The following is a 20,554-nucleotide window of genomic DNA, read 5'->3' as shown; positions in this document are numbered from 1 at the left end:
TAACTTCATGTAGCGCATATATTATAAAATAAAGCACTATATATATGATTCATACGCTGCATTAAGTCAAAACTTCTCTGTTAAAAGATAATATAGTCACGTGTTTTGCTGGGACACGTAGCTATTGCATTTTCACAATCAATCATTTTATTTTTATCAATTTTGTCTGATCTTGTAGGATCTAGGAACAAATGGGTAGCTATCCTGATTACAACATGAATCATCTTCATATACACGTGAGAATTTTTTTAAAAAATCATTACTAAATTATCAAAAATTCAGAATCCAACTTAGATTACAAAAAAAAAAAAAATTTATAAAATTCGTCACTACTACCAAAAAATTTCCTCTATATGAATTTTGAAAATCGATCATTATATTTGATATTGAATGCTACACAATAATGATACAGAGACAAACCCGTTCCGATTTAAAAGCATAACTCGGTCCGAAAACGAGCGAGCCACAAGGCATTTTTTTTAACTCGAATTTTAATGTTAGCTTGCTCATAGCTCTCTGATTTTGAAACAAGCGAGCCACGAACTATGTCTAACTTTGTTCGTTGCCATCCGGATGGCAAAAAGGCACATGACTCATATGACTTGTTCGGAAAAAACACTTGTTCGTTTTTTATTCGAGCTGTGACGCTAGCTCGCTTATTTTATAGCTCATTGATTTTGAAATGAGCGAGCCACAATCTACGTCTAACTTAGCTCGTTGCCATCCGGATGGAAAAAGGGCACACGACTCATGACTCGCTCGGTAAAAAACTCGTTCGTTTCTGATTCAGCCCAAAAATAAACGAGCCCCAAGGCAATTTTTTAGTTCGAACTGTGACAAACTCTCTCGTGGCTCGCTTGTAGCCACGAGCTAACCCTAGCTAGACTCAGCTCGACTCGTTGCCAGCCCTAAATTGGAGAGATGGAATACAAACTCAAATATTTTGTTACCCCAATCCATTAAATTTTTTTAATGTCAAGAGCCACATGTGGATCAACACAAATGATACAACAAACACAACTTGTGTAAATGGAGATGCATAGAAGAAGCAAATTCTGAACTAATATACATAAATATAATCTTTGTTGAAAGCAAATTTACCAAATTGTGTTCCCCTCTAAATTCAGGGCAAATTTAGTTATATGTACATGAAACTTCCTGAATAAATAAATAACAACAAAGCGACCAAAGTCTATGGCTTTTTCAAATTGAATCTATACACCAAAGAATTGCAACAAATCAATGGTGTATATATGCATTAAACCGTGAACCGAGTTGCCCGACTTGACTTGATCGTGCCGTCGCTATACTTGATCAAGCACTGCTCACCTTCTTGTTTCCACCTAGACGGAAAGCCCAGAACGGTTTTGCCGGCATGCGTGTCATCGCCTTCGTGCGAAGCGGGGTGTTCTTATTGTTGCCCTGTTTATCATGATAAATAAAAGTGTTACTGAAACATCTTAATAATTGACCAATACCAGTATACAAAATGTACATACTGGTAAAAGGCCTGTATTAGAATGTATGTACCATGGCTAAAAGGAAATATAAAGAGTTAGGCTATGGTGCTATATACAGAGAACTTTGGTTCATATTATGGAGGCATGTTTTCACTTTCAAAGTACTTTCAAAATGTGCTGGCAAATTTTACATATTTTAGAAACTTTTTACTATTTTTTAAATAGGTTCAAAATCACCTGATTTAAAGATTTTACACCATTCAAAAGTGGTGATTTTCTCTACCTAGCTATCTAAAACTATAGTAAAAAAATTATACAAAAAATGTAAAATTTGGTTAAAAAAATATTCATATGAAGATCACGATGAATGGTTCAGATCGATTCAGACTTTAAAATTGAAGATATGGATTCGTAGTACCGACCAATCCACGCTATGCATATATAGTACCATAACCTCACTCAAAAAGTATAATATAAACTTACCATAAGGCATAACCCGTCTTCGAGGTCGCAAACCGGGTAGTCATGTGGGCAGCAACTGTAGTGGTCATCACAGCAAGTAGCACCTTCCAATGGGCAGCATCCCCAAGCAAAGCAGTACCCACCGTACGGATAAATGCAGCAGCAAGTGGTGCTCTCGGGGCAAGAATAATAGTTGTCACAAACGCTTGGGGGAATGACCGGGGAAGGAGGAGACGGGCCCGGGTTAGGCGGGTTGGCACCGTTCTTGACCGGGTAGGATGCTTCCATGGTAATACCACACTTGCCTGAGGCCGACTTGATGTTACGCTCCATGCGGATGTATCCTGACTCACCCCACGATGAACCCCACGAGTTCTTCACAATCCAGTAGTCCTTGCCGTTCTCGCTACCGTATCCGACTGCGGTCACACCATGGTCAAGTGCCGTGCCGCAAGACCCAGTAAATATACCCTGGAAGGATTAAAAATGTAAAATTTACTGGTCAATCAGTAAAAGGTACAAGATAATTTATTTGTATGATATGATGATATTTTATTGAGTAATTATCTACACCTGTCATAATTAATGAAAGAAGATAATTTATTTGTATGATATGTTGATATTTTATTGAGTAATTATCTACACCTATCATAATTAATGAAAAAAATATCATGGGGGACACTTCTACTGTGGTGGGACTAGGGGTGTAAACGGATCGGATATTATCCGGATTTATCCGGATCCGAATCCGAAAAATAGCGGATTCGGATATTCGGATACGGATATTTTCGGATACGGATCCGGATTCGGATACTTTTTTAACGGATACGGATACGGTTTCAAATATGAAGTCGGATACGGATCCGGATACGGATAATTATCCGTATCCGATATTTTCTTTATTTCGGATATCCGAATTTTCTCAACTCGGCCCAAACTCCACCGGCCTATTACAATAAGGTTTCAAATATTGGTTGAATTTGGTTCTCTACTGTATACAACCTTAGACTTTTGGTCTACAAATAATATTTTAATATTTGTTTTCTTATAGCCTTCCTTTTTTTTTACTTTTTACTGTGACCTCACTTTTTCTTCTTCTACAAGCTTCGAAAGGTAAACCATCTTCATATTTACTCCATTTGAATTCTAACAGCTTGGTTCATCTCGAAATCAACTAAGATTGATTAATAGGGCATGATTTCTGAACAAAACCAAAAGGTTCGATTTGTGCCAAATAAAAAAAAACAGTGGTATGTATAAATTATGTTAATTGTATAATAAATTAGAATAAAAGAACTATACTTGTTGCTGGTTCAAAAATAATGTGTACATAAATTATGATTTCTTTTTTTTAGTAAATTGATTTATTAAACTATATCTACATGTATATTTCTGATTGATTATTTATATATATAGGCCACACAGCATCAATATATGATTTTGTTGAAGAAGTAGAAGCAGAAGATGTTGGTTCAGAAGAAGAAGTCTGAAATTGGCGTTGTTGATGCAGATGATTTAAAACATTTTTAGTTTTTGTTTATCCTACATGGATAAAAAGAATGTTATTCAGCTTAGATTGGTACATTTTGATGAACAATATGACATGATTAGTACCTATTATTTTGTTAACATGATATATGTTTTGTAACCAACGAACTTATGAAAAATATTAAATCTCGCAAAAAGTTATATTTAGATATTACTTTTTACTAGAATGTGCATTAGTATTTTATTTTTAATTATCCGAATTATATTGATATCCGTATCCGTATCCATCCGAAATCCGATCCGTATCCGTATCCGTTTAACATCCGATCCGTATCCGTATCCGTATCCGTATCCGAGACTATCTGTATCCGTATCCGTATCCGAAAAGTTATAACGGATACGGATACGGTTTGACCATTATCCGATCCGTATCCGACCGTTTACACCCCTAGGTGGGACCCAAGTAGGGGTGCAAACGGGTTGGATATTATCCGACCGTATCCGCATCCGTATCCGAAAATTAGATACGGATATCCGATATCCGAATATCCGTGCGGATACGGATACGGATATGGTTTTGAATTTTAATTATCCGTATCTGAATAGTAGATATATACCATATAGTTTACCATAAATTATAAAAATATTTATGTGTATATCTACGGATATCCGCTATCCGATCCGTATCCGTCTAATATCCGATCCGTATCCATATCCGAAAATTAAAAACGGATACGGATATGGTTTTACCACTATCCGATCCGTATCCGATCCGTTTGCACCCCTAGATCCAAGGACGGGTATGACTTTATTTGGATCTAAATTAAAAAATATTTGTTTCATATCAATAATTGAGTTATTCTTTGTGGGCCCATGTTGATAGTGTCACACCCCCCCACTTGTCCTGGTCCCCTCTTTCTTTAAAAAAGATGGAATCTCACAAACCTAAAATATCTGAAAAGGGACCTAATCTTCTTTGGCCACTAAAAGGATAATAATTTTCTAATATCAAGTTCATCATGAAAGAGATGAATGATGCAAAATTTGTAAGATAATTATTTTACAAAATTGTAGTGTTGAGACTCACCGAAGAGTAGAGTTGGAATGCCCTACCGCCACCTTCAATGGCAACCGCAACGGGTTGGCCTGCAACGGCCTTTTGTAAAGAAGCCTCGGAATTAATCGGGACATCCTCATAGTCATCGATCGTAACCACCTTCGCATTTTTCTGTTAACAACAAACATAAAGAACAAAGATAAGACATTACAACTTAAAAGAGTAATGATCAATATCTTTATTTTTAAGGTTTAAACAATCGATGTAAATTGTTCCATATGATCATCATATGAAAATGTACTTGTAGATCAGAATTTTTGTACTATTTTTAGATAGGTAGAAAATGTGAAATGTGAAATTTAATCTACAAATACATGAAAATCATGTTGAACAGATCAGATCGACTATTTTAACATTCTAGTGTTAATCTTGATTCTATATTTGAATTAATAATAACATTCTCATGGATCATTTTGAAGAATAGTGATCGCTACATTTATGTATTTAGGGTTCTCAATTCAAACACCATTAATCTAAATGTATATCAAAAAATGAAAAGAAATTAAATGAAGTTAAAATGAAAGGTACCCGGTTGGCATCACAACGGTTATCATAACCCGTGTAGGGGTAGTCTTCCTCGGTATCGATACCTTCATTTTTAATAATGAACTCATAAGCATAGTCCATGAGACCACCATTGCATCCCTGATTGTAGGAAGTATCACAATCGACAAGCTCCTGTTCTGATAGCGAAATCAGATCACCCGTTACGATTTGGTTTATTCCCTCAACCGATGCAATTGTTGAGAAAGCCCAGCAACTCCCTGTAACATAAAATCAATCAGTAACTAGATTCAAAATAAATGATTAATTTGCAAAAGAATCAAGTTATTATGACATTGATATTGATTTTATATGATCTCCTACCTACCAATTATTTCATGAAAGGATTAGTTTGCTACGAAAAGGTTGTTACAAAGGATGTCAGTACAATTGTTTAATGAATGATGATATTCTTACTAATAATTGAGAAAAGGTGAAATTATGATCATTATTGTTTTTCAATTTTCATAATTTCTACCTTATTTCAGTTTAAATCAAGAGAGACTAGATTACTTTAGAGAAAATTATTCCAAAGAAATGAAAAACAAAGTTGTTTACTAACCACAGCTGCCTTGGTCCTTGACCTCAGCAACAGCCCCTTTCTCTCTCCAGTCAATGGAGTCGGGTAGAGACTCGCCTTCACGCACCTTGTACCGGTCACCGACCTTACCGCGACGTGTACCTGCTGGCTTTGTACCAAGGTATGTTGACCGGTACTCTTCGTTAGTCAGATCAGCAAACCGGTTTAGCCCGAGATGGAATGAGTGCACACCGGCATCAGCGGCTGCGTTGTGCTCGTCGATATATTTCAAGTTGTCCTTGAATATCTCATACCTAATTTCAATTTGTAAAAATCAATTATTACATATTAGCTTGAAAAATGAAAAAAAAATCAATAGAAATGGAGAAAAGTAACACATGTACTTCTTTCTACAAAAGAAAGAAAAAAGGGGTACCACTATTTTCTTTTTAAAATATGAAAGAGGCCATTAGAACAATTACTATACTAAGTGGCAAAGAAAAAGTTAGCACTATTTATTTTCCATTATTAAAATATATTTACAAAAAATAATTCTTTTTACCAGAATATTTTTATATTTATAACACATGAAATAGATAAAATGGTCTATCTTTCTTCTTCTTTGGTTTTCTTATTAACCAAAAAAACCCACAAAAAAATTAAAAAGGATCTAAGAATTTAACAACTAATTATATAAATATATATACCTTTTGTCATCTTGACCTAGAGCATTGTTCAACTTTCCATGCTGTGCTTTCCATGCTTGGTACAAACGCTGGATCTCTTCTTCACTTCTCTCTCCATAGCTCACAATAGACATGTCAGAGAGAGATGCTACAGTTAGGGAGAGAAGCAAAGAGATAACTAGCCATGGGGAAGAACCCATTTTTCCTTCTTGGATCTTTGAAGAAGAAGATCAAAAGATGAAAACTTTTGAGGGGGTTAGGTTTGCAGGAGTAAGAAAGAGAGCTTCTTTTTATAGAAAAATGGAGGAGAGGTAGGATAAGATTTTCTCTCTCTTTGGTTCACTGGATGACCAATGAATCTGGCTGAGTTGGTTTTTTGTTGCTGTGCTTGGTCTACAACTACACGTTGTAGACGCGTACTGTTAGAAACATAGTAAATATTTTAACAAAGCAGTTTCAACTTTATGCAGCGCACTAACCATATGTAGTGTCGTCTTGGTTCTATAGTTCGTGCGCTGCATGAAGTTAAAGATGCTCTGCTAATCTATTTACCCTTAAAAACATGTGATAACAGGTAGATATTTATTACAAAGATACTTTTTTTTTCTTTTAGAATGAATCATTGGCAAATATTTCTAAAGAGTAGTATTAAAAAATGATTTGCAATTTTAAAATTCTATTTTTAAAAACATAATATTTAACGTGATTTGATGCAAGTTTGTTACTTTTCATCAAATGACACTAAATTTTATGAAAATTGATACACAGCCAATCAAAAGTTCCACAACATCTCTGTAACTTTTGTTTACCTTTTAAAATTTTATTTTCAAGATCATCAAAATGTATGGAACAATGTATTTGTTCAAAATCATATTAATAAATTTCAAAAGAACAATGTATGGATTAATTAATCATGACAATGGAACTATTTATTTACAATCTTTTGCAATTCAATCCGAATTTGATATACTCTATTTATGACAATTTTCAAGATTATTGGTACCTCCTAATTATATAATATTCATTGTAAATTAAAACATGATTATATTTGATTTGAAATGTTCTCAAACAAAAATTAATTAAGTAGTGTTAAGAGAGACTTGAATAAGTTTAAGATTTTTTTTATTTATTTTGTTATAGATTACAATACGAAATTTCAAATTTCCCCTATGAAGGTGTTATGGACCAAGTCTTTAGAAATTCTCATCCAAAATACAAAATTAAACTTTTTAGCAAATCAATGCAAAATTGGTAAAAATTATTGGTATGAATTAATGGTAACACTATTATGGGAAATTGAGCAGGCTCTGCTATTTTGATTAATTACTTGACTAATTTAATTAATTTTTCTGAGAGAGGTTTTATTTAGAACCAAACATGTTTAAAATAAATATATACATTTAGCAAATAATTATATTATTAATATAATATAATATAATTAGTAGCCAATAAAAGAAATGGAGACATGCAGAGATATTTTATTAATTTGTTAGATGGAGCTGCCACATGATTGTGCCTTGTTTGACAAAATTAAATAGTTTTTTAAAGCAAAGAAAAATATCCCTTGTTTCTGTCCATTTCTCCTAAAAATGGAGACATGCTGCCGGCATCTTGATGTCAATCGATGTGATGAAAATGGAGAGGATAAATATGAATGAAATGGAGATGAGATGAAGGTTTGAAAAGGATGAGAAACTGAGAAGGGAATGACATGGAAAGAGGTGAACCAACCACATGCAACCACAAAATGAACCTAGCCCTTTTATATAAAATTGCTCTGACAATGATATATATAAATAATTTTAAGAGATATTCACAAATAAAATATTTTCTAAATATAAAAATAAAATATCACATGGAAGGAACTGAATTATTTTATAAAAAAATAAAAAAATAATTGATTCGGTCCGTTTAGAACATTCAATAAATAAATAAATTTTATTATTTTGTATTCAAATATTATGAGATTGATGTGGTAGGAAAATAATAATCTATATGCTTTCTCATATTTTGCTTTTATATTTTTAAAAATAAAAAAATTGAAAATATATTCATGTTTGCACGTTGCCTCAATAAACATTTTTTATTTTACTTTTTGAAGTTAAAAAGTTTGATAAATTAATTCCTGGTCCACTATTCTGACAAGTGCAGTTTGTACAGAAAGAACTTATATTTCATTAAAATATTATCAGAAAGTTTTTTTTTTAATTAATTGTTACTGATTGAGTGGTGGACTAGATTAGATGATAGGTCTTCTCTCCAGCTTTGAATCTCCGTGGACATGGTGTACCATCCTCTCCAATTTTATACACAAATTGTTTGAATTCAAATTCTCATGAAACAATCAAATAATTGAATTAATAATTTAGAATCAAATTTACAAGATGTATTTTTCAGTGATTTGGTTTATGGTGATGTATATTTTTATCTTCCCCATAAAAAGATTATGAGTTCATATTAACTAAGAATTAATCTTTAATTAGTTATATACTTTTCAAAAATAATTGGATTGAATAAGAGATACTAGACATAAATGTGCATTTTCTGTATATTTTGTTTTGATAATAAAGATTTGAGTTTGAATTGATTGTGTATTCATATTTTGATTTTTATTATTGTAATAAATTGTATTCGCATGAGACGAATGGGTCACAGTCAAAACAAAGATAAGATTGTACTTCTTAATTTTTGACTAACTTTTGACGTTAAAGTCACAGTTGTTAATATATTCTTGACATTAATTCTCCATCATTTCTTCTTCTCTGTCCCAACAAACTTGGAAAATGAAATAAATTTGTAAAACTGGGGCAGTTGTGATTTTTATATAAAAATATGTAGAAGTCGGGCCTTCAGATACATACATTATAGATAGCAAAAGTGACAAAATTTTTTTTAAAAACTTGTTCTATATGGTGAAGAGATTTTAGAAGTAGAACACAATATAATTTAACTACTCTCACTATTTACTTAGTCGTTTGATCATACATCAGTAGTAGAGTAAAAAAATAAAGCTGTTAAAAATATTCTCTAGATAATTTGAAAATTTCAATTTCACTCAACAAAATTCTTCAAGGATTTAGAAGTTATCTTCGAAAAATATTTTTTTTTGTTAATTAGATTAATTACTTGAACTATAAATTGTAATATATAATAAGTAACAAAAATGTTGCATGAATCCGTGCACCGGGTTCAAATGAGAATTCATTGGAAAAAGATTCTTCCCGGAGTTGCTCCGTGCTTCAGTGTTCTGAATCTTGACGGAACCTCACACTGCTACGTGGCATCTCACTATTGGTCCGTTAGAGCGTAAATAAAATAAATGATTCGGCTCGATGTAGAGAGAGGAAAAAAATAAAAGAGAAAGCGACAAGCACGAGGGGTCCATTCTCTCACCTCTTTTCCCATTCCTTCATCATTTCCTCTCATTGGTTTATTATTTTATGGGGAATTTTCATGTATACCCCTTCAAAATTAGAAATTACGTTTTATGTCCTCTAAAATTTATAATATCGCATTACGGTTCTAAATATTAAGAACTCACAAATTTAACCATTTATTATCTTTTTTATTAAAATTCATTTTAATTTTGTATAATATCCATTTTACTTTTTATTTAACACATAAAAAATATGTAGCAGAAAAATATCAATCTTATAATTGGTCCATTTTCCGACGTAAATGGCTCATTTCACTACTTCTGACGTATACACGGTGACATATAGATATACGCTTTCTGTATGCGTCAAAAATAGAAAAATAAAAAATTTACCTTCAAAAACCAATTAAATAAAAGACTGACATTTTTCTTAACGTACTACATATTTTTTATATTTTTTTTAATAAAGGGTCAAATAGGTAACTTATAAATTTAAAATAAGTTTTAATAGAAAAGACAATAAAATAGATAAATTTGTCAGTTTTTGAATTTTAAGAGGGTGAGTATGATATTATGAAGTTTAGAGGGGATACGGAATTTTGATGTATTTGAGGGGTATACATGAAATTCTCCCATTATTGTAATTATTTATAAATTTTCCTGTTTGGGTTACCTGATTTTTTTGACCAAATCATTGCACAAAATTCAACTTCTTTTTTTAAAAAAATATTTATTATTTTAATAGTTTCCAATTATCCTTTTCTGGTAGCGTATCGCGTATAATTTTGTCATACTGAGATATTTTATAGTAAACAAGACAAAAAAAAAAAACAAAGAATATGAGATTCGGAGTTATTGTTTTATTATGTGGTTGAAAATGTTGAGTGTTGCTAACAATTGTTAAAGACATTTTCATTTTAAATTTGTCATCACAAAAAAAGCATCGCATTCTTGCGTAGAAATGTTAATTTGCACAAATTTAAACATGTGGATCGTACTTGATAAAAAAAATTGTATATTATATGCATATAATTTGAGAAAAACATTTATCGAGGATTTTTGTCAAAGAAGCTAAAAAAAATAGCGAATTGGATTCAAACTCATTAGCTAAACAGGTACTAGATAAAAAAAAATGCTTTGAGTTATAATTTTCAATATTATGACTTCTAATTTTCAATGCTCTAAATTCTAATCCTAATAATTACAATGAGAATTCAAGAAATTTATTATAATTTCACTCTAATTACAAATCAAAATTCCAAAATGGATACAAATAAAATTTCAAAGAAGATTTATAGGTCCCCATAAAAATTTAAAATCGACCCAGAGAAACTATCTCTGGCTCTTACTGAATCCGCCCCTGATTATATGCACTTAATTTTATATTTATCAGAATAAAATTTACAAGATATGAATAGTGAACTAATAAAAAGATGACAAATGAAAAAATAAACCCGGCTTAAAATAACATGTAAAGAGTATTTACTGATGAATAATTATTTATTTGGTCTGTTTTTTTGGTTATATCATACTGTCTTTATCAAGAAATATGGAACCTAGACCTAAGTGCAAGAAGCACAAAAAAATCAATTAAGCCCCACATTTTGAAAAAATAAAATAAACCAAAATCCATTGGCAAAATTCCAAAAGGAAATTCTTTGGATTCCCTTGAACATAAGGAGGCTTTAATTTCCTTGAATTTTTGTGGTATTTCACTGTCATGTAGGCTCCACATGGAAACCAAGTCGATAGGATATAAAAAGTTACACCGTGATCAAACATGTTATGACACATTATAGTAATGTGTCACGTGTTGTGTCTATTTGTGTATCATGATTATATTTTAAAAATAATGACAAAGCGAGACATTGTAGGGGACATGACACAGTATGGGACCAAAATAATGTAAAATTTACATCATTATTTATTCAAACCAACAAATTAAGTTTGGACAAATTTTTTTTTTACAACATTCTTTCTTTATTATACAATTTTTTTATAGTTATTTCGCATTTTTTGACATTTTTTCTGATTTTTTTCTTCCTTAAACAAACTTAAAATTTGAAAAAAGACGTTAAATTTGATCACAATGTGATGAACATGTAGTGACTATTTTTGCAATTTTAATCACGACACGACATGCAAAAATTTAATTTGATAATAACATGATACAACACATAATTCAAACGAAGACATGACACAAATTTACATCCTACAATTCAACATAAAAAGGCAACTAATGTTCTTTTCTAGACAAATAATAAATGACAATAAATATTTAACATGCCACATGATGTAGTCCAATATTACATCCTAACCGTAACAATATAGTTTTTCATAGAGCAAATTCTAATAAAAATTGGAATAAACTTTTAATCTAAAAGAGGAGGGATCAAGTTACAACAACTATTTTCTACATTTTCAAAGTCAAATCGTCGATCTAAACCGTTAGATGTGATCTCTACAATAAAATATGCTTGGAGACCAAATTTTACATTTTTTGAAATTTTTTTTACTATTTATTAAGATGAGTACAAAAACTAGTCAAATTCAGACCATTGAATTTTGTATCCATCTTAATAAATAGTAAAAAAATTTCAAAAAATGTAAAATTTGGTATGGAAATACATTTTATTATGAAGATCACATCTAACGATTTGGATCAACAATTTGAACTTTAAAAATGTAAAAAATAGTTGTTGTAACTTGATCCCTTCTCAATCTAAAAATATGTGAGTATAACGTGTGACTATATAAGCATGAGATAAAAAAGTAAAAATTCATATGTTAGATGGTATAATGAATGGGAACCCATTTCTGCTGTTTGAAGAGGTGACAGAGAAGGGTATAAATGACATTTCCACTTATATTATTGCTTGCAGAGAGAGAATGAGATGAATGATTCATGAGCATAGAGACTAGAGAGACACCATTAAATTATTGCCTCTAAAGTTTGTACGGTGGATCTGTAATAGTATTAATCTGTAATATTCAGAGCTGTGATTCTCTGCAGCATATGCTCATATAAATTTGATGTCATGGGTCATGAAGAGGATAAACTCATAAAAGTTAAGTCACCAAATTACAACATGTATTATTTTTTCTTCTAATTATGACATATCACCATTGTCTAAATCTTTTTGACTTGCTTATATTTTTGCAAATTCTTAGTAGGTTTTTGTTTCTTTTCCTGAGCATAATTATAATATATATTCTCGAATAAATTAAATGGATTTGTGAACTTCCTTTCTTGAAATTTTCTGAATTACGAATTTGACGAATTTTAAACAAATTGTTCTTAAAGTTCGTTTTGTTTCCTCAAAACTTCATAAATTTGATATATTTATATACATTATTAAAACAAACTATTTTTGAATTATATCCACATTATATTCATATACCAATTTTAAATCTTGCCAAATTGTTTCTGAATTCTGAAGTTATCACTATGCTTTTGTGAAAGCTGGCAGCAAACTCATTGCACATGTGACTATAAACTTAACGCCATAGAAGATCACAACTATCTTAAAGTAGCAATGACAAGTGGAGAGATAAGATTTCTAATCTTATCATTATTCTAAATTCCTAATCAAAATTGTAATTTGCTACTGCTTGATTATAATTATAATTGTAATTGTGATCTTATTCCATCCCACATGCTGTGAATTCTATCATCCTCTCCAATTGTACTAATTTCATTGGATCATTATTTTTGACAAATTCTATTTGCTCATTTCAGATCATATAAACTAAGATCAATATGATTGTAGATATTATTTTAATTTTTCTTATATGTTTGTAACGTGCTAACTTCTCTTTGGATCATTTAATATAAAATAAATAGTATCACCCATGACTTCGCAGTCTTTGCGAAGGTTTTAAAAAAATATATATAACCCAATTCCATGTAATAACAAATTAAATGGTCTCCCATGATAATTAAAAATTAGAAATGAAATCGTCATTGAATTTAAATCATTGTAAAACTTGTAAGGCACCAAGTTCTTTTTATTAAAAAAATTGCTTCCTGTTTTTCTTTTCTTCATTGCTTTCTTTCTTTATTTTTTTTGTCTGTTTTTCATTTCTTTGATTTTGTTTTCTTTCAATATTTTGTAAATTTCTGACATTTATGATCGATGGCCATATTAATAGAATATGAAGGCATGATCTCCACATTTTAAAAAATCACCTTAAATATTTAAGGGTGTTAATCAGAACTCTATAATTTTTTAATTTATACCAAGTTGGTAATTGAATAGCATGTAGCAAGTGCATATATAAAAATATGAGAAAATGTTTCTGTCCACTGGATTTTGTCCACCATCTGTCCACAACCTTATCCAACTTCCATTCTAACTGTCGGTCCCCCACTTTCTTCTAACGAGCTCTCTTTCTCTCTTTCCGATCTCTCTTTCTCTCTTCTTTCTCTCTTTCTCATCTCTCTTTCCCTCTTTCTGATCTCTCTTTCTCTCTTTCTGATCTCTCTTCTTTCTCTCTTTCTGATCTCTCTTTCTCTCTTCTTTTTCGATTGACCGAAAAAGAAAAAGAGAGCGGGAGGCACCCGCCCCGACGGGATGAACGCGATTAGACGAAGGTGGCAAGGGATGGATCATGGAGGAGCGCCCGCCCCGACGGGATGAACGCGCACAACTGGCACTGGTCAGATCTGTACTGCTTGGAGTAGTCGCGATCGCTTCTCTCCTCCCTGCTCTACAATCTTCAGATCCTCAACAGAGAAACTGAAGAAAGGTGAGAAAGATGGCTTCTGTCATTGAAATTTTGTCACTGAAGAAATGCTAGATTTGTCACTGAAATTTTGATTATGTCATTCATTTTTCATTTGCAATGTCAATTTTAATTGAGATTACTGACTCGATCTTGTTTTTTATACATGATCGCAATGGAACCTTCAATCGTGGAGTGCGATCGAATAGAAATTGTTTTTGTTGAAGAGCACGGCAAAATTCAAATCTAGTAAGTTATTTTTGTTGAATTTGTTGTTTTTCATTCTATGTAGTAACAGATCTAGCATTTCAAATGAAATCTGGAGGAAAGAGAGGCAATATGGAATAATGATCTGTTAATTTTACTATATTGCCCCGTTAATTTTACAGTATTCATCTTGTGGAAATCTGGAGGAAATAGATGATAGAGAGGCGATATGGAATATTGATCTGTTAATTTTACAGTATTGTCCCGTTAATTTTACAGTATTCATCTTGTCATTTTACAGTATTCATCTTGTGGAAATCTGGAAGAAAGAGATGATAGAGAGGCGATATGGAGTATTGATCTGTTAATGTTATAGTATTGTCCCGTTAATTTTACAGTATTCATCTTGTCATTTTACAGTATTCATCTTGTGGAAATCTGGAGGAAAGAAATGATAGAGAGGTGATATGGAGTATTGATCTGTTAATTTTACAGTTTTTCCCCTGTTAATTTTACAGTATTCATCTTGTAATTTTACAGTATTCATCTTGTGGAAATATGGAGAAAAGAGATGATAGATAGGTGATATGGAGTATTGATCTGTTAATTTTACAATATTCATCTTGTAATTTTACAGTATCATCTTGTAATTTTACAATATACAAGATTCAATTGAAAATTCTACTGTATACAAGATTCAATTTTACAGTATACAAGATTCAATTGAAATTTCTACTGTATCCAATATTCAATTTTACAGTTCTGCTGATTCAATTTTACAGTATACTAGATTCAATTGTAAATTTTACTATGCAGAATCAATTTTACAGTATACATGATTCAATTTTACAGTATGTAAGATTCAATTGAAAATTTTACTGTATACAAGATTTAATTTTAGAGTATACAAGATTCAATTTTACAATATACAAGATTCAATTTTACAGTATACAAGATTCAACCCAGTGCGGAAGCTAATAATTAACTCTAACTGCCAATAGCCGCTAATAACCACTAATAACTAACTCTAACTGCCAATAACTTCCTATAACTGTAATTTCCGAAAGTACAATTTGAAAGTACATTTATTTTGTCCTGTTGTACAAGTTGCAATCTTTTTCTAACTATCATGGGACCACTTCAAATAGTTGCTAGATGTTTTGTGATTAACTGATATATTTTATGTGATATATTGTATAATTATACAACATGTAGAAGTAATTTTACAGTATTCGCGCAAGTCAAAGCTGTGGACAAATGGTGGACAAAAGGCTGTGGACAATTAGACGCTTCCTAAAAATATATATAACCAGTAGTGTTTTTAGGTTGTTGGCTTGTTGTTGCTTTATCCTTTTGTTGACTTCCTTAATTTAATTACATGAACTCAAGAGTGCCAATTTTAAATTAAGCATGCTTAGTGCACTAAGAAGACCTCTCTCCTTTTGTTTTGTTATTTCTTTTGGAGGTAAAAATTAAATTCACAATTTCACACATATCATCATCATCATCACTTTTCTATTATACTCCAGAAAGGTGGATTTGGTTTTACATTATGATATCCGTTTACTATCCGTATCTGTATTCAAATCTGGTCTTTAAAATATGAATATTCATATGGTTTGACCACACTATCCATTCCGTATCCGCTCCATTTCACCCCTAATTAATGCAGTGTTTAAATTATTAAGGGTGTTAATCACAACTAGACATTTATTAATTCATTGTTACAATAAAGTAAAATACAAGCCTGACTTAATTGACTACTTTCCCAAGGTAAATTATATAGTTACAAGGTGCTAATTAAATAGCATGTATTAAGTGTGCATATATCAAAGTATAACCAGTGCTTTTAGGTTGTTGGTTTGTTGCTTTTATCATTTTTTTCTTCTTCCATTCAGATAAGGATGCATGGAATATAATGATATAGTGTTCATATATATTTGACTACCTTATTTTAATCACATGATTTCTGAGTGCCAATTTTAAATTAAGCATGATTATTGCACTGAGAAGACCTCTCTCCATGTTTGTTATTATTATTTTTTTTGGTAATTCACAATTTCACACATATTATCATCATTACTTTCTATTGTACTCCATACTCTCAGGATAAAAAAATAAAAAAATAAATCAAGTTTATAATTATATTCTAAATTTGGTCACTGCTCAATATTGAATTAATGCAGTGTTTAGTTCAACATGACAACTTTTTAATGCAGTTGTGTTGACTGGATATTGTAGAAGACAATTCAAAAATATCTTCCCTTTCTCTTGATAATATAGACTTAATTTGGAGAGTGTCTTTATTATTTTTTTATTTATTGTCGTTGCCGTACACAAGTTAGAGATAAAGACGTCTGGAGATCATGGAAAGAGACATGAATTTGTCCATATTATTAGCACAGTAAATCTAAATCAATTTAGTCAAATTAAACTCTAGTATCGTTGTTTTTGCTTGCTTCAGAGTTGTACCTTAACAAAAGAGATATATATTTTTCTTGGATGAATGCATGATGGATCTAAAGTAACTCAAAATGTGAGTTTGGATTCACAGTGTCTAATCAGGATTTGCACGGATATTAAAACCATGTGATTTTTTCTCTAATCGGATTGACTGGATTTTCATCGAATGGTCCGGATCTAATTTTGAATTTTGGGTTACTTTAGAGGATCCGGACCTAGTCAGTGATTACAAGCTGTATGGCTAGAGTTTGGATCCAGAGAGGTACCGCATCCCATAAAGTTAGATTCTAACTGTCCGTTCTAATCGGCTATAATCGGAAATAATCGGCTGATTAGTTAGAAAAATTCGTAACAGTTTGATCGCCGCCAACGACTAATTGGTTGATCAATCGGTCTAAATATACGATTTTTACAACACTAGAGGTAATTGCGCTACATGCAGTACTACAGGGGATATGCACTCTTATGACTGTGCCCAAAAGTAGCCAGCTATATATTTTTTTTCTTTAGCAATTTTTTTTTCATTAATTAACATCCTAAGTTAATTTGATTCTCTGAAGAATAAAACTGGCCATTTGGTAAGACTTAAGTTACAATTTGATTAGGAAACTTTCTGTATTTATTGACTTTTGTGCACTGGTATTGATTGAATCCAATTTTTCCTCAATTTTTTTTTTCTCATTTTCTTTGTTATTATTTCTTTTGGGAACTCAGTTTCCTCTGCTTTTTAACTGGTGGAATTAATAAATGAGTTGGGGTATATACAATAATGTTTCAAGCTTTAACAACTAAGAGTTGTAAATTGTTTGTTGCCACTTACATCTCATGTGTTTCCTTTTTTTTTTCTTTTCTTTTTTTTCTCAAGGACATTGAAATCCATTGATTAAGAGATGTATCAAAAGTAGGTATGCCTTTTTTTTTTTTATTATTCTTTACTCATATTTTTTTTGAAGTCATATTAAAGTTCAAAATTAATTTAATCCTTTGAAGAATTGAAAGACATATTTGTTAAAGATCACATTCAATGCTTCTCTCTCTCTTTTTTTTTTCTTTCAGGCTGCTTGTTGTAATTTGTGGAAATTTTGAATGAATTTTGGTGAAATAAGCTAGTAAAAAAAATACACCAATAAAAAAATAAATTTCACTATGCTTGATGCTTGCATAGAGTGAACAGAAAGGAAAAAAAATTAAACATGACAACTACTTAAACAAATTAATATTTTTCATCATATATACATTACAACAAAAAAAAAAATACACTACAAATCAATTTTATTTGGTGGTTGTGTGAGAATTTCTCAATATGTTTTTTGTTGATGAAGAAGTCTTCGATGCCGGTTCGTTCTTTTTCCGAGTTATCCTTGCTTTCAAGTACAGTTAGTAGAGTCATCCCAAACTAAATTTAAAAAAAGAAATCAAGTTAGGATTTTTTTTTCCAAAAATAGAAAATTATATTTTATGAGACACATGGAGGTTGAAACATTTATTGTACCATTAATTATAATTGCGACGTGATTTTTCATAATCCGCAAAAAGTGATTGCGAAAGGTTTTCTTAATATTTTTTTACGATTATAAAATATAGTGTGAATTCAAACAATAACATAATACACAAGCACTATAAAAATGTCTTTTATATAGATCTTATTAATGTGGAATTTAAAAAAAAAATATACATCATCTCGAATTTATATTGTAATATAATAAAGAATAATAAAACTATAAATTAATGAAATGAATAGAAATATAAAAGATCGTGATACCTTTCTAGAGATGGAGAACTTGTAAAATATTGAATTCCTAGACCATCCATGCTAAATTGTATTCAGAAAAGACTTGAACATAGTAGTTATATATTTTTGGGAAGCATATTGATATTTGTATGAGAAAGTGTAGAGTGTCTTGGGAGACCTCAGATAGGATATTTATAGATTGTGACAGGAATAACTTCTTATTTAATTTCATTGTGGGACTAAGGAAAATAATCCATCGGATAATATTATATTGAGTCGTCACATATACATTTTTTTTTAAATTTTTTTACTATTTTTAGATAGGTAGAAAATCAAATATCTGAATGGTGTAGAATTTTTAGATCAATTGATTTTCTACCTATCTAAAAAAATAGTAAAAATTTCCAAAAAATGTAAAATTTGGTCTCCAAGCACATATTAATATGGAGAACAAGATGAACGGTTCGGATTGACCATTTGAATTTTGAAAACTCCAATATTGAGCCGTAGCACTGTAGCCCTCTATGCAACAGGCTAAGGTGCTATGGGTTGCATAGAGGGCTACGGTGCTACGGCTCAATATTCTAGTTTTCAAAATCCAAACGGTTGATCCGAACCGTTTATCTTGTTCTCCATATTAATGTGTTTGGAGACCAAATTTTACATTTTTTGAAAATTTTTTGTAATTTTTTGAAAATTTTTTGTAATTTTTTTACTATTTTTTAGATAGGTAGAAAATCAAATATCTGAATGGTGCAGAATTTTTTAGATCAACTGATTTTCTACCTATCTAAAAAAATAGTAAAAAAATTCCAAAAAAATGTAAAATTTGGTCTCCAAGCACATATTAATATGGAGAATAAGATGAACGGTTCGGATCAACCGTTTAGATTTTAAAAACTTGAATATTGAACCGTAGCACTCTATACAACCCATAGCACCTTAGCCTTACCCTTATATAATTGTATACGTAAGTACACCCGATTTTGTTCAATGTACCAAATCTTTTAAAAGAATCAAATATAAACATTTTTACGTTTTTTATATTAAATTGAGTTAAAACTTTCTTACCTTAGTTAAAAGTGTACGTGCTAATTCTTTGTCTAGTGACATTCTTTGTTTTTGTTTTTTTTGTTTTGCTGTTTTTTATTTGGAAAGGAGTTGGGTATTGTAGGCTGCGTTGAAATTCACAATTTCAGGTCATAGTCCAATTAAGTAGAAAGTTTATAAATAATAACAGTTGACCCAACAAGGTAACTAGAGAGAAGAAGAAGAAGAGCTCTTGGCAGCCGCTGCCAAGTTTTTCAAAAAAAACAGTTGACCCAACAAAATTCTAAATATGGAGGCCCACAAAATTCTAACAGTTGGGCTGCCTGAGGAATTGGCTGGGCCTAATTTTATATTAGAAAGAAACAACAGTGGGCCTTAGATGGGCTTCAATCCTATAAAATTAAAGCAGGGTTCCGTTATGAGGGGACAGTCTTCTGGCTAAATAAAATACAAGGTACATCCTATAATTATCCAAATCAATTAAAAGCACAGTAGTATAAATGAAACATTGCCAGTTATAATATATGGATAGAATTGTACATTTTATATTTTGACAAGACAAAGGCATTGTGAGAATGAAATTTACTAAAGCATGAAAACAACGCAGTACATTATCAAACCCAAAAACCAACCCCAAACTTGTTCATAACAGCATAACGAAATAATGTTTCAACTTTCAAAAGGAAAAAAAGAAAGATAATGGTTCGTAAATGCTTCAATCTAAA

At 31.0% G+C, this 20,554-nt stretch overlaps 1 protein-coding gene across 1 annotated transcript; it reads right to left on the bottom strand.

Annotated features, from left to right (window-relative positions):
- Positions 1-1,066: 1,066 nt before the first annotated feature.
- On the bottom strand, positions 1,067-6,625 carry LOC144546454 (oryzain alpha chain-like). Its single transcript, XM_078294991.1, has 6 exons — positions 6,298-6,625; positions 5,633-5,904; positions 5,056-5,291; positions 4,498-4,638; positions 1,944-2,393; positions 1,067-1,422 (listed from the first exon to the last, which is right to left on the bottom strand). The coding sequence occupies exons 1-6, from the start codon at positions 6,474-6,476 to the stop codon at positions 1,315-1,317; spliced, it is 1,386 nt and encodes a 461-aa protein (XP_078151117.1). The 5' UTR covers positions 6,477-6,625; the 3' UTR covers positions 1,067-1,314.
- Between the last annotated feature and the right edge of the window lie 13,929 nt (positions 6,626-20,554).

The sequence above is a fragment of the Carex rostrata genome, chromosome 29, assembly GCF_964058835.1.
Source record: "Carex rostrata chromosome 29, lpCarRost1.2, whole genome shotgun sequence".
Classification (NCBI taxonomy): Eukaryota; Viridiplantae; Streptophyta; class Magnoliopsida; order Poales; family Cyperaceae; genus Carex; species Carex rostrata.
The sequence above is the reverse complement of the archived record's forward strand: the minus strand, read 5'-3'. Positions and strand labels throughout refer to the sequence as shown.